The sequence below is a fragment of the Tachypleus tridentatus genome, chromosome 11, assembly GCF_004210375.1.
Source record: "Tachypleus tridentatus isolate NWPU-2018 chromosome 11, ASM421037v1, whole genome shotgun sequence".
Taxonomy (NCBI): domain Eukaryota; kingdom Metazoa; phylum Arthropoda; class Merostomata; order Xiphosura; family Limulidae; genus Tachypleus; species Tachypleus tridentatus.
In genome coordinates, this window is record NC_134835.1 from 59,864,487 (window position 1) to 59,876,807 (window position 12,321).

General features: G+C 34.4%; 1 protein-coding gene across 9 annotated transcripts in view; it reads right to left on the reverse strand.

Moving 5' to 3' along the window:
* The window catches only part of LOC143232244 (uncharacterized), an 81,991-nt gene that overhangs the window by 53,294 nt on the left and 16,376 nt on the right, over nucleotides 1-12,321 (reverse strand). For all 9 annotated transcript variants that reach the window (XR_013017461.1, XM_076467409.1, XM_076467414.1 and 6 more), the window contains exon 4: nucleotides 2,688-2,762. Coding sequence is in view for 8 of the 9 variants with exons in the window: in XM_076467409.1 (XP_076323524.1) it covers nucleotides 2,688-2,762 (75 nt within the window). In the remaining variant the exon portion in view is untranslated. The remainder of the gene's footprint in view (nucleotides 1-2,687; nucleotides 2,763-12,321) is intronic.

The window sequence follows — 12,321 nt, forward strand, 5'->3', positions numbered from 1 at the left end:
TTATCAACAGTTTCCTAACACTGGAAAAGAAGTAACATGGATAAAACTTTAATTATATGTGCTTATTAATGGCACTTAGCCACATAATCAATTTTACTATAATTTTTAACCATAAATATAAAACAATCCACTGTAAGTTAGAAGGAAACAAATCAGTTCTGAAATCTTTCCAAAATGTGAACACCAGGTTTTAATTATGGTTTAGTTACTTTTCCACTACTATTATGGCCATTTCATGAACTACAGGTTTAAACACATCAAGCTGGAAACCAATATTTTCTAATCAAATGATGAATTAGCAAAATCATGAAATTTTTAAACATTCACTCTTTCCATGCCACATGACATCAGAACACTGAATATTTTAAAGTCAAAGTAGGCTGCTAATGCTTACAATCTATAAAAAAACAACATAAATTTAATGTATTAATAGGCCAGAATAAAAAATGTGAACCTTCTACCTTCTTGAATTGCTAAGACAAATATATTTGGGACACCAAGTAAATCTTTTACACAGCATCACAGCTTTGAATTAATTTATCAAATGAGGAATTGTTATAGATACACACCTTTATAAAGGAAAGAAAGATCAATTTTACAGCAAACAATTTTATTGCAATTATATATTTGTGGCAGACAGATAGAAACAGTTACATAAAAAGGGGTACATGTTACCACTTCAGTTCAGCATCGAGCAGCTAAAAGACATTCAACCTATTTATAACTTAGTTTTAGAAAGCTAGTTAAATTATGGCAGCTTCTGAATATTCAGTTCTGGTGCCTGATATATTCTTTGTTCTAAAATACACATTTAAAAACTACACTGAATGCTTACTTAAAAAATAACAATGCAAGTCACAGACTTTACTTGTGATTTTTATGATATGAGTTAATTTTTTTGCTTTTGATGAGAAAAATACCATTCAAATGAGTTCTAACTGAAGCAATAAAACCATAAAATTAAACAGACATGAAAGGCTTAACAACTGAAACTGTGAAAGTAAGATAATTAATCCAACAAAATCATATATCAAAAAAGGGGGGATACTGTTTATTTAATATTTTCAATTTCACATTTCTCCACAACACTGACAATTTCACTACAATTAGTATTAGGGTCAAGAAATAACAGTTTGACTGAAAAATAGCATTTCATATTCATTTTGGAGATCTAGACTTTATGCAAATGAAATGTGAAAATAGCATAATAGCAAAAAGAAAAAATACTATTATTAATATAAAAATTATTTTCTCTACCTTAACTACCTGGGGGCTGTCAATTTGACTTACCTCATAACTACCTCAAAAAACAAAATTAAAAAATAAATATGCTTTTTTCATTCTAGAATGCCTAGAAATTATAACACGAAAATGTAAATTTTTAGTCTAAATAGACTAAGTCTCATAACGTTTTTTTTTTATTTTTTTTTTTATTATACTGACCTTCCAGATGTGCCTGGCTAACAAAGTTGCATTGATGTGACTTGCATGCATCCATGTTACAATATCCAATAGCATTAATCTGACCTTTAACCTTTACAAAGTGACTTTGTCTTGGCTGTGTTTCATGGACTAATATTTTGCAATATACAGTCACATTTCAATTATTATACATTATAGTGTATAGCTTATTACTACTTAGAAATAAGTTATTAAACCTATTTCTAAAATATAAAACAGTAAATCAAAAAAGTAAAGCAAAAAATTAAAAATTAATATACTCACACTACAGAATTCTACCATAATTTACAAGCTTAGTAACTAAAGAAAACATGAAATTTGAAGCAGACTAAAGATGCAACCTATCTCCTTGAAATCTTGGTTTGAAAGAATAAAATGGCTCCAAGCACTTTAAAATGGCTGAGAAAGTAAATAGGTGGATATTGTAAGCTGTTGATTGGTTATCCACACATCATACATCAAAGTAATTGTATATAAGGGACTGTTTCCACACATGGAAAGAGATAAACAGAGTCACTGTGTCTGATTCAGTACATAAGCATTATCTCATCAAAATAAAATGAACTTATATGTTCTAGCTTCTCAACATTAATAATTTGAGTTCCTAATTCATACAAAACTATAGACTTATTTTGTCATCTTAAATATCTAATTTGAACCAGTGCTACATTAAACATACAAGAGCCCCAAGAATGACATTTAAATCTTAAAAGCTTTTATTAGTGGTGATATTTCACAATCTGCTCTACTATAGCAACTACAGCAAAAGTCAAGTACAATGAAGACATGAAAAGTTGTTAACTCGAGCAATGTTTTACTCAGTAGACAAAAGTAACAAAGACATCACAGTAAAACATGGACTACAAATTTATTTAAAAGATTAAGGTAAAGAGTAAGAGATGAAAAAATACATTTTACTCCTATAGAAATCTTAATGAACAGTTAAATACAGGTTAGTGTTTCTTACTTGTAAACAGATTGTTAATTACAAGAAAGTTTAAAATGAGTGAAATTATTAGAAATAAACAGCTGACTTACCCCTAAGTAATAATGTTTCAAACAAGCTATCCAAGATACGTTTTATTCAAGTTTGATTGAAGTGATTTAATTTATCAAAGAACAAATTATAGAACATGTATTACTATGAAATAACACTAATTTGTCACAATATGTCATTTTTATAAGCTGCAAGTACAATCATATGTTAAAAAACCTTTAAATCTTACCTTTAACATCATTATCAGATGTCAGATTCAAACCTGGAGAAAACAGGTTAGGGTCCACAGGACTTGTGTAATGTGCTAAGCATACAAAAGAAAAAACAATTAATATTGAAAAGCTAGTACTTTTCACTTGGAAAAGATTCCACCTTCTAATCTTAAGCCTTTTTTGGCTAAATAAATGTTGTATAGAGGACTAATAGCATTTTTTAAGAACATTGTGCACTACACGCAGCAGGTTTATAGCACCAACATGTTTGTGTTACAGGGAACTCTCAACTATTTAACATTAAAATAATGGAAGATATTCACAGAGCTGAACAATATATATGGAATCCCAGGATACACCTTTTCCAAAAACTACTACCAGTAGAACTTACAATCAATAGCACTGATGAGAAGAGAATAAAGCATCCAGATCAGGAGGTAAAAACCACCTGAACAGCATCTTATACCATGCAAAACTACCATTACTAAAGTTTGCATGATAGTTCATTCACAAAGCCATAATTCCTAATATAATGCACATATACCCATTAACTACACAAAAAATAATTCACAAATCTCTTGCCCTTGAAAAGAAGCAAGCCATGAGCATATATATTATTGCTTTCCAAATAATTAGTGAAAGATAAATTGGGAAGAAAAAAAAAAAACTTGGGAAACTGCCTTTTATATAAAAATAAAATTTTGTTCCAACACTAAACTGGACTTAGGTATACTTATAAAACTATAATAAGAAAATATTTGCTACAAACTAGAAAATTAAGGACTGTCTAATATGGTACAAAATATAAAAACAAGTTTTGTCTATATTGGTTTACAATTGTTTCAGGTGTTTCTATAATGGGAAGTTTGAACTGGTATCTAAAGTCTAAGTACAGTTGAGTCTGTAGAAAGAGTGGCTAAGCAACAGTGCATAATCATGCACCATATTGAGTATGACCACCTGGAACATCTATTCTATAAAGTGTGATTAATTTTAAAGTAGAAGTTTTTCAACAGTACTAAATATGAATCTAATCATCTCATCTTTTGTAAATTAAATTTTACAAAAAAACAAATCACATTCATATCTAAAATATTGTATGAAATAAATTAAGAAGCAAGGAGCTGAAACTATATATGTTTTTAAATGGACTAATTATATTGTTAAAATTGTACATTACACCAAAGAATGAAGTTACAAATTTGGTTTTGTTTGGAAATTATCTATATATTGAAGAATAGCAAAAAATTCTGAAAGAGAGTTTTGTGTAATAAAATATTAATTCATTTGTTACAAATATTTTTTCTTTGTAAGACATATGAAATACATAATTCCAAAGTAAAAGAGAATGTTTTTTTTCACATAACAACCTTTTAATTGTGTGCAAAAATGATCTAACATGTCTTACAGTATAAACATAAACACCACATTTATAAAAACATGGTAATTTTAACAAAATTTCTTTTACCATTTTTCAATGGATTTGGTATAACATAGACAAGTTCATCTACACATTTCCACAGGTTAAGCATTCATACTATACTTCTTAATACAGTGTCTGTATCTTTACAAAATTTTGGGGGGCTTTTAGTAAAAATTACAAGTATTTTGAACCAAAAAATTCAATCTTTTACTGAAATATTTTTACTAAACATTTGTTTGTGAATATAGAATGTTTTGTTACTAGGCTGAGTGCAGAGATTTCATGTTATGATTAAACAACTATTCTTCATCCCAAAAATCTCAAATATTATTTGCATAATCTCTAAAACCTCAGAAATACATTTCAAACACTTGTTTTCAGTAAGACTTTATATTTTGTTATTTTCTATACTCTATGTGGTGTACGTCACTTAACAAATCTTATAACCATTTTGAAAAAATTAGGAAAATATAAATTATGCTTATTCTTTGATAGATTGTTTAGGCACAGTATTAAATGCTTTTTTGTGCTAAATGACTACATATTATAATGCAAAAATATAAATGCTTAGTTTGAGTAGCTTAAGTCTTATAATGCTATATACAAACATACATACTTGTTATTATATTGACCTTCCACTCATGTCTACCAAACATTACAGAACTTGCACTGATGCAGTGCACATGGACTCATATTTCCTTATCCAATAATATAAAACTGACAAAATCTTGGCTGCATTTTATTGGACTAGTATTTTGTATTATACAGAAACAATTAAATTATTATACATGTATGTAGATTGTTAATATTTAGAAATAAGTTATTTAACTTATTTTTCCTGAAATACAGAGTAATAAATAAAGAAGTAAAACAAACAATTATTTATTCCAGCTACGACCTGTGAGCTTGGTTGCTGCTGAACATTGGTTGTTAAGCCTTTTAAATTTTTGCATGTGAAGAATATCAAACAAAATTTTTTTAGGTTTTGATATATAAAATAGAATAACCAAAAAAATCATGAACAACTATACTGATACCATAGAATTCCACTATAATTTAAGCTTAGTAATTAAATTGCATTTAAGTTTTATCATTATATATATAAAATGACACACACAAAACATAAAGCAGACTAAAGACACAATCTACATTCTTGAAAACTTGGATCAAAAGAACATGGTAGCCTTTTCACAGATTCAAATGGCTGAGAACATCATGTATTGTAGCAAAGTATAAAAGGGACCATGTCAAAACACAGAAAGAGTTGCACAGGGCCACTGCATTTGTTTCAGTACATAAGCCACATCTCAACAAAATAAAAACATACAATGTGCTTATTTTATACTATAGCTTGATAACATTAGTAATTTGCATTCCTAATTTGTACAAAACTAGACTTAGTATTTTGACATCATAAGCATCTAATTTTAAGCAGTGTTGCATTCAGCATACCACGTAACTCACTAAAATCAATATTTAGATGTGTTCTTTTAATATTCACTTTTAAGTTAAGAAATTAACTCCTATATAAAAGTTTGAATTACAATCTTTAATTTGATTCCAAACTTAATGACATCAATTCATAAAATAGTAGTTCAATAAACTTTTAAATGCAAGTTAACATGCCTTTGAATGCTGACCCATTGTGAAAGGATTATTATGACAGACATTTTGCTTCTGTCAGGTAGATTTTCTTTTCCGATATTATCTAAAATCAAATGTTCTTTGACTTAGACTTGGTTTTCTTTAACATGTTTCAAACTTTTCTTCTTCAGTGTTTTATTATTTTGATGTAATCTCTGGATAAAGTAAAACTGACTATCATTTCTATGAAGTTGTTAATCAACCCAGAGTCAAAAAAGTATTATACATACTCTTTAAGTATGTGTCTCTTACTTAGAGTATTTATTTTGTGTGAATAAAGAGTTGTATCTATTCTGTGCAATGCACAGAATCTAATTCCCTCAGTTATCAAATCTCTCAAACTTTCAATTATAATGTTATTTAATTGTTAGCCAGTTATATTTTAAAATAATGCAAACTTATTGTAGAATTTAACACTTATTTTCTTCTTTTTATTCTCCTGTACTCATTAAAACCAAAATCTGAACACACTGTTACCTATTCCAAGATGTTTAACTTGTAACCAAAAAGAGGAGGTAGCTTCTGCAATAAGAGTGAGGTCAGTAAACCCACTAGTATCAGAATATATCTATAAATGTGAAGTGCAACTGTGCAATCAGAGACTTCTACAAAAAAAAAAGGTTAAGAGTTGTCCTCAATAGTGAGATACATGTGCAACCTAAAACCTCTCATACTGTCAAGTTGAAACAAAGGTTAAAAGCATGGCCTCATAAGGAGAGAGCTATAAATATGCAGATCTCTTAAATCTCTTGTATGAGGAGGCTTATTCTGGAATAGCAACTATGGCTCAAAAATATGTACCAATGGGCATGTTTCTCAAGAACTTTGTAAGTGAGCCTATGCAGCACTACATGTCCCTCTCCTGGTACTCTTCCCATGGCAAATAAAAGGAAAGTGGTCAAGTTAACAACCAAAAGAAATTTAATGATGATGGAAATTTCAGTAGAACATTTTCTAGAAGAGTTCTAGAAATGCCAACAAGGAAGACATGACACTGACCTTCTACACACTGGTGCATCAGTTACAGATAAAAGAAAATAAGTTAAAAAAAGTGCAACCAATACTTAGTCTAGTTAGAACAACTTTGTCTTTTTCATCCTTACGGAAGTAAGACGGCCAAAGTCCAATATAGGGTTTTATTTGGAAAAGCTTGTTTTCACATTGCTCACTCCAAGTCGACTGCCAGCTGGCACTTAGCCAAGCTTTAAATACAGGACCATAGCCCATGTATGGAACAGGCACAGCAGTGATAGTGCCAGAACAGATAGACTTAGCTGCAGTATCGGCAAGCTCGTTCCCGCGAATACCAACATGGCCCAGTATCCACAAAAACTGTATAGAAGTAGATGTTAAAGAGAAATGGGCCAGGCAGTTTTGAATATAGACAAGAACAGGGTGTGAACCAACATGAAACGATTCCAGGACCAGTAGAGAACTAAGCGAGTCAGTATAAATAATGCAGTTTGAATACTACTCAGCTTCTATGTAATCCAGGGCAAGAGAAATAGTATACAGTTCAGCAGTGAACACAGAAGCTGCAGAGGGGATTCTGTGCGCAACCACCGAACCCACAACAAACCATGGCAGAGCCCACACAGTCACCTAATTTTGAACCATCTGTATAAATAGGAATGGAAGGATGGTTCAAAAGATGTTCAGCAAATAACAGACAGTATTTCCAATCAGGAGGGTCTGCTTTTCTCAGATGACTTAAAAAAACGTCACATTTGGGGCCTGTAAGAAGCCATGGTGGGATGGGCTGACCAGTGGATACAACAATGTTATCCAAGGACAGACAATTCATCCAAGTGCTTCTCGATACAAAGACCAAAAGGAGCAATGGCAGATTGTCTGTTCTGAAAATGCATGGCTAACCAAGGAAGGAAAACAAAACCCCAGGTGGGGTGCTTTGGTACAGAATGAAGTTTCAAAGCATTTAGTAAAGACAGTTGCAAATGGCAGAGGTGCAAAGGAGGTTCATGAGACTCTGCATATAAGCTCTGAACTGGTGAAGTGCAGAAAACCATGGTGCAGAACCAAAGTTCCTGATGATGAACAGGGTCCAGCATCTTTAAGGCCAAGGTCCTGACAGAGCCATAGATCAGTGATCCATAGTCTAGTTTTGATCAAATAAAAGCACGATACATCTTTAGCATACAACATCGATTTGCTCCTCAAGTTGTGGAAGAGAAGAATCGAAGGATGTTCAGTGCTCTTGTACATTTGACATGTAGCTGTTTGATCTATGGTATACAGATCAGCTTACAATGAAAGATAAGCCCCAAGAACTTTGTCTCAGGGACCACAATTAGCACAACTTCACCAATACAGAGTTCAGGATCAGGATGAATATTCCATTGGCAGCAAAAATGCATGCAGATGATATTAGAGAGAAAAAAGTTAAAACCATTTGTTGTGGTCCACTTTAGTAAACAACTGAGGGCAGTCTGTAACTACTACTCAATATGTCTCAAGTTCGATGACTGACATGAGATGTGAAAATCGTCGACATAGAGCTCATTTGCAACAGTAAGAGAGAGTTGTCCAGTGATGGCATTAATCTTTATACCGAAAAGTGTGACACTCAAAGCACAGTCCTGTGGGACTCCAAGTTTCTGTAGAAAAGAACGGGAAAATGACAAACTAACACAAACTTCGAATCGCCTGTCCATTAAAAAATTGTTAATAAGAATAGGCAAATGGCCATGTAACCAATACATATGGTCTCAAAAATGCCATACCTCCATGTTGTATCATAAGCCTTTTCAATGTCAAAGAATACTGATACATGATGTTGTCGTTTGAGAAAGGTTTCTCCGACTGACGTTTCAAGTCGACTCAGGTGGTCCATAGTGGAGCTCTGTGATTGAAACCCACACTTGATAGGTGAGAGGAGGTTATTTGATTTGAAGAACCAAACAAGATGAGCATTAACCATACTCTCTAAGGTCTTACAGAGACAGCTTGTCAAAGCAATTGGACAGTAGTCTGAAGGAATCTTGAGATCCTTCCCAGGCTTAGAGAAAGGTATGACAAGAGCCTGGCACCAGGCATCAGAAAAAACATTCTCCTGACAGATGCAGTTAAAAACAATCAGAAGAATAGCAAGAGAATCAGGAGACAGATGGCACAGCATTTCATAGTGTACATCATCAGGTCCGACCAATGTACTGCCAGACCAATGAAGGGCCAGGTTGAGTTTCACCAGAGTAAAGGGATGATTATAGTCATAGAGACAATCAGCTCAAAAAAAAGAGGTGATCGCTCTGCCCGAGTCTTGATGGCTAAGAAGGTGCAGGACAAAGCAAAAGTGCTAGATATCTGGCAAAAGCGTTCACCTAGAGTATCGGCTACTTCCTGGCCATCAGAGAACAAGGTCGAGAGGAGGACAGAACGATACTGCCCATTGACCTTTATCAAATCATGTCCCATATGACTTTGAACTGGTGGAAGAAGATAAGCTGGTTGTGAACTTAATCCAAGAGTCCTTCTGGCTTTGATGACTTATCCACTGAACATGTGCACAAGCTTGATGGAAAGCGATGTGATGCGAGAGTGTGGAATACCTACAAAAGGTATCTCAGGCCTATTTTTGAGCCTTCCATGCCATGTGGCAGGCAGGATTCCACCACGGACAAGGATACTGTGGAAAACATGTCAAGGTTTTAGGAATACATTGAGTAGCTGCCTGTATAATACAATCAGTAACTGCTGCCACACGGTCATCTACTGATGGCTTACAGATGATGGCAGGATCAAATTCTGCAAGAGCAGTGAAAAGCCAGTTGGAATGATCTAGCTTCCACTGAGGCATGCAGGTCATGTGGCATCAACCACAGCCAGTCTTTCTCAAAATTACAGGAAAACAATCACTGCTTTGTGGGTTACTGTGAACCCTCCATGAAATGTGAGAGAATAACGAAGGGAAACAAATTAAGAGATCATCAACAGTAAAGGACTGACTAGGTGCATGAAAATAAGTATAAGAACCACTACTGAAAAGAGAAAGGTTGTGATCAGAGAGCATATGCTCTACAGAGCAACCCTTCCATCAATGTCAGTACATCCCCAGAGAGGATGTATTCCATTAAGGTCCACCAAGATTAAAAAGGGAGACAACAATTCAATGAGAGCATAAAGGTCTGATTGATCATAGGTCCCTCCAGGGGACAGGTAGAGAAATCAAACAGCGATGGTATAACCCAAGGAAGCATAGATGGCTACGGCCTCCCAAGGTGTGTTGAGTGGTAAAGACAGGGTGGGCACATGCTGATCAACCAACAGTGCCACCCCTCCATGCACTTATCCATCACACAGCCTGTCATTTCTGTACAAAGAAAACCTCCTAAAGATGACTGTATCTGCAGGTTTCAGAAATCCTTCCTGTGATGAAAGACATACAGGACAGTAAGAAGCAATCAGTGCTTTGATGTCATCCAGATTAGAATGTAAACCTTGACAGTTCTATTGTATCAATGTGGCCATTTTTATTTATGTGTAGGCAAATTGAGTGGAAAGCCCTTTTATTTATGACCATGTCTTTTTTTCTTTATTGTCTTTATTCGAGGAAGGTCTGTTGACCTACATAGATCCTGCTCTGGGTCAATTGAGCAGGACTTTGTTGTTGAAAGAGGATTCTAGCAATTGAGGATGTGAACAAATGATCGTTTTGCATCATGCAGTGGAAGAAGATGTACCCAATGAAATTCCCATACCTGGAACCAAAGGAAGTGGATCTTTGGGTTTGCTGGAATGTATGTAAGGGACAGAGATGGGTGTTGAAGTTGATTAATTAACTTTTTTACCCATGGATGTTAAACGACTTTTCATATTGTTTAAGAATGATTCTTTCAAAGGCACAGAGAGATTCGTCTGCACTCCCACTGTAGTAGTGGAAGAAAGTGCAGCAGCATATGTCTGAGGTGAAGTGGTGGACAGTAACTTTCAAGCTTCAGGGTGAGTAATGTTTTGAATCACTTTCAAATGCTGTACCTCTTTCTTCCAACCATTTATGGCAAGAACAAAAGTAGAATGGATGAGAGCCATTGCAATTGATGCAACTAGGGTCTGTTTCACACTCATAAGCATCATGGTCCTTGCCACTGCCATGAACAAGAAACCACAACATGATGTCTTTAACTGACCGAACCACTGACATTGAAAACATCTGAGAGGGTTTGGAATATATGCTGTACCTTGCAATTAAGATAACCTGCCTTGATGGTTGCAGATGGATGCAGTGACGTAAATGTTAAAATGAATGAAGACATCGGTCAGCATCATAATTCCATCTTTGTGAGTGGATATGCCTCACAGCAGAAACTCCTTGGGTGGAGAAACCAGTGAGAATCTCCATCTCAAGAATGTTCTTCAAATCCATTTCAACAATAACTCCTCGTGATGAATTCAAAGCAGCATGGGGAGCAACCTCAATGGGTATATCCCTAACTGCCTTGAATGCAAGAGGGGTTCACTGTTTAGATGTAGATATTTCCACCAATATGTAACCAGAAAGAAGGTTTTTGGCTGACTTTGGATAGCCAGCAAGTCCCTCTAGTCCCTTCTGAATGAAAAAAGAAAGGCGTCTGCATTACAGGTTGGTCTGAAAGAGAATGTAGTAAAAGAAAATGAGGTACAAGTGTTAAAGATGTTGAAGATTGCTTCTCAGAATCTTCAAGACGTGGTTAGTTTCCTATGGACTGCTTTTCACTATTTTAGTTAAGTTTTTATTTGGAGGATACATAACAAAAAAAGAATATTTTGGTGCCTACTAACCCCACCCACCATGGAATCCTACAAGGGGATGCACTACAATGCCAAACAAGGACATTGCAGCAATCCCAGGGTTTTGTGAGCACACCAGCATCAGATACAGTGACCACAACACCTGTTGAGAACATCCAAAACTGATACTTATTTGACCCTAACCCAAGTGTACCAGCCAACTGACCCTAGAGGGGCCACCCCAAGACTGCCCTTCTACAGGAATTCAAGCCCAAAATGGTATGTCAGGGTTGGACCCCTCAAGCACTAGGATCCTCTCCTCCCCTTCACAGTCACCATGCACAGCAAACACGTGGGTGGATGTTTAAATCCCAGAGTAGGTAAACTGAAAGAACAGAACATTCCCTGGGAGGTCTCCTCACCGTGTAAAAATATACAAGATGATATGCTAAAAGACAATATGTCACGAGTATCACACTAAGGGGAAATTCAGTATCTTTTAAATATTAAGGAGGTGAAATTCAAAAGCATTACACACACACTTCACAGTTTTTATAGATAAAGTTGAAAAGGTCCATATTTTAAAAAGACATCTGGTAGGACAGAATTATAATTTTAGTTGGTACAGACAAACAAATTTAATATACAAACATTCATTTTGCTTCTTGAATTTCTTTTTTTTTTCTATATCCTGTTATAACTACAGGTTGATTTATTATGTGTTTTTGAAAAGAATACTAAAATGTTTAGAGTTAGCATGTATTTCTTACAGTTGGAACCACAAAACTTTTATTTGGGCAAATTAAAGTATCTTATTCATTAGCAAACAGTATGAAGAAACAGAATAATAACTAAATGGA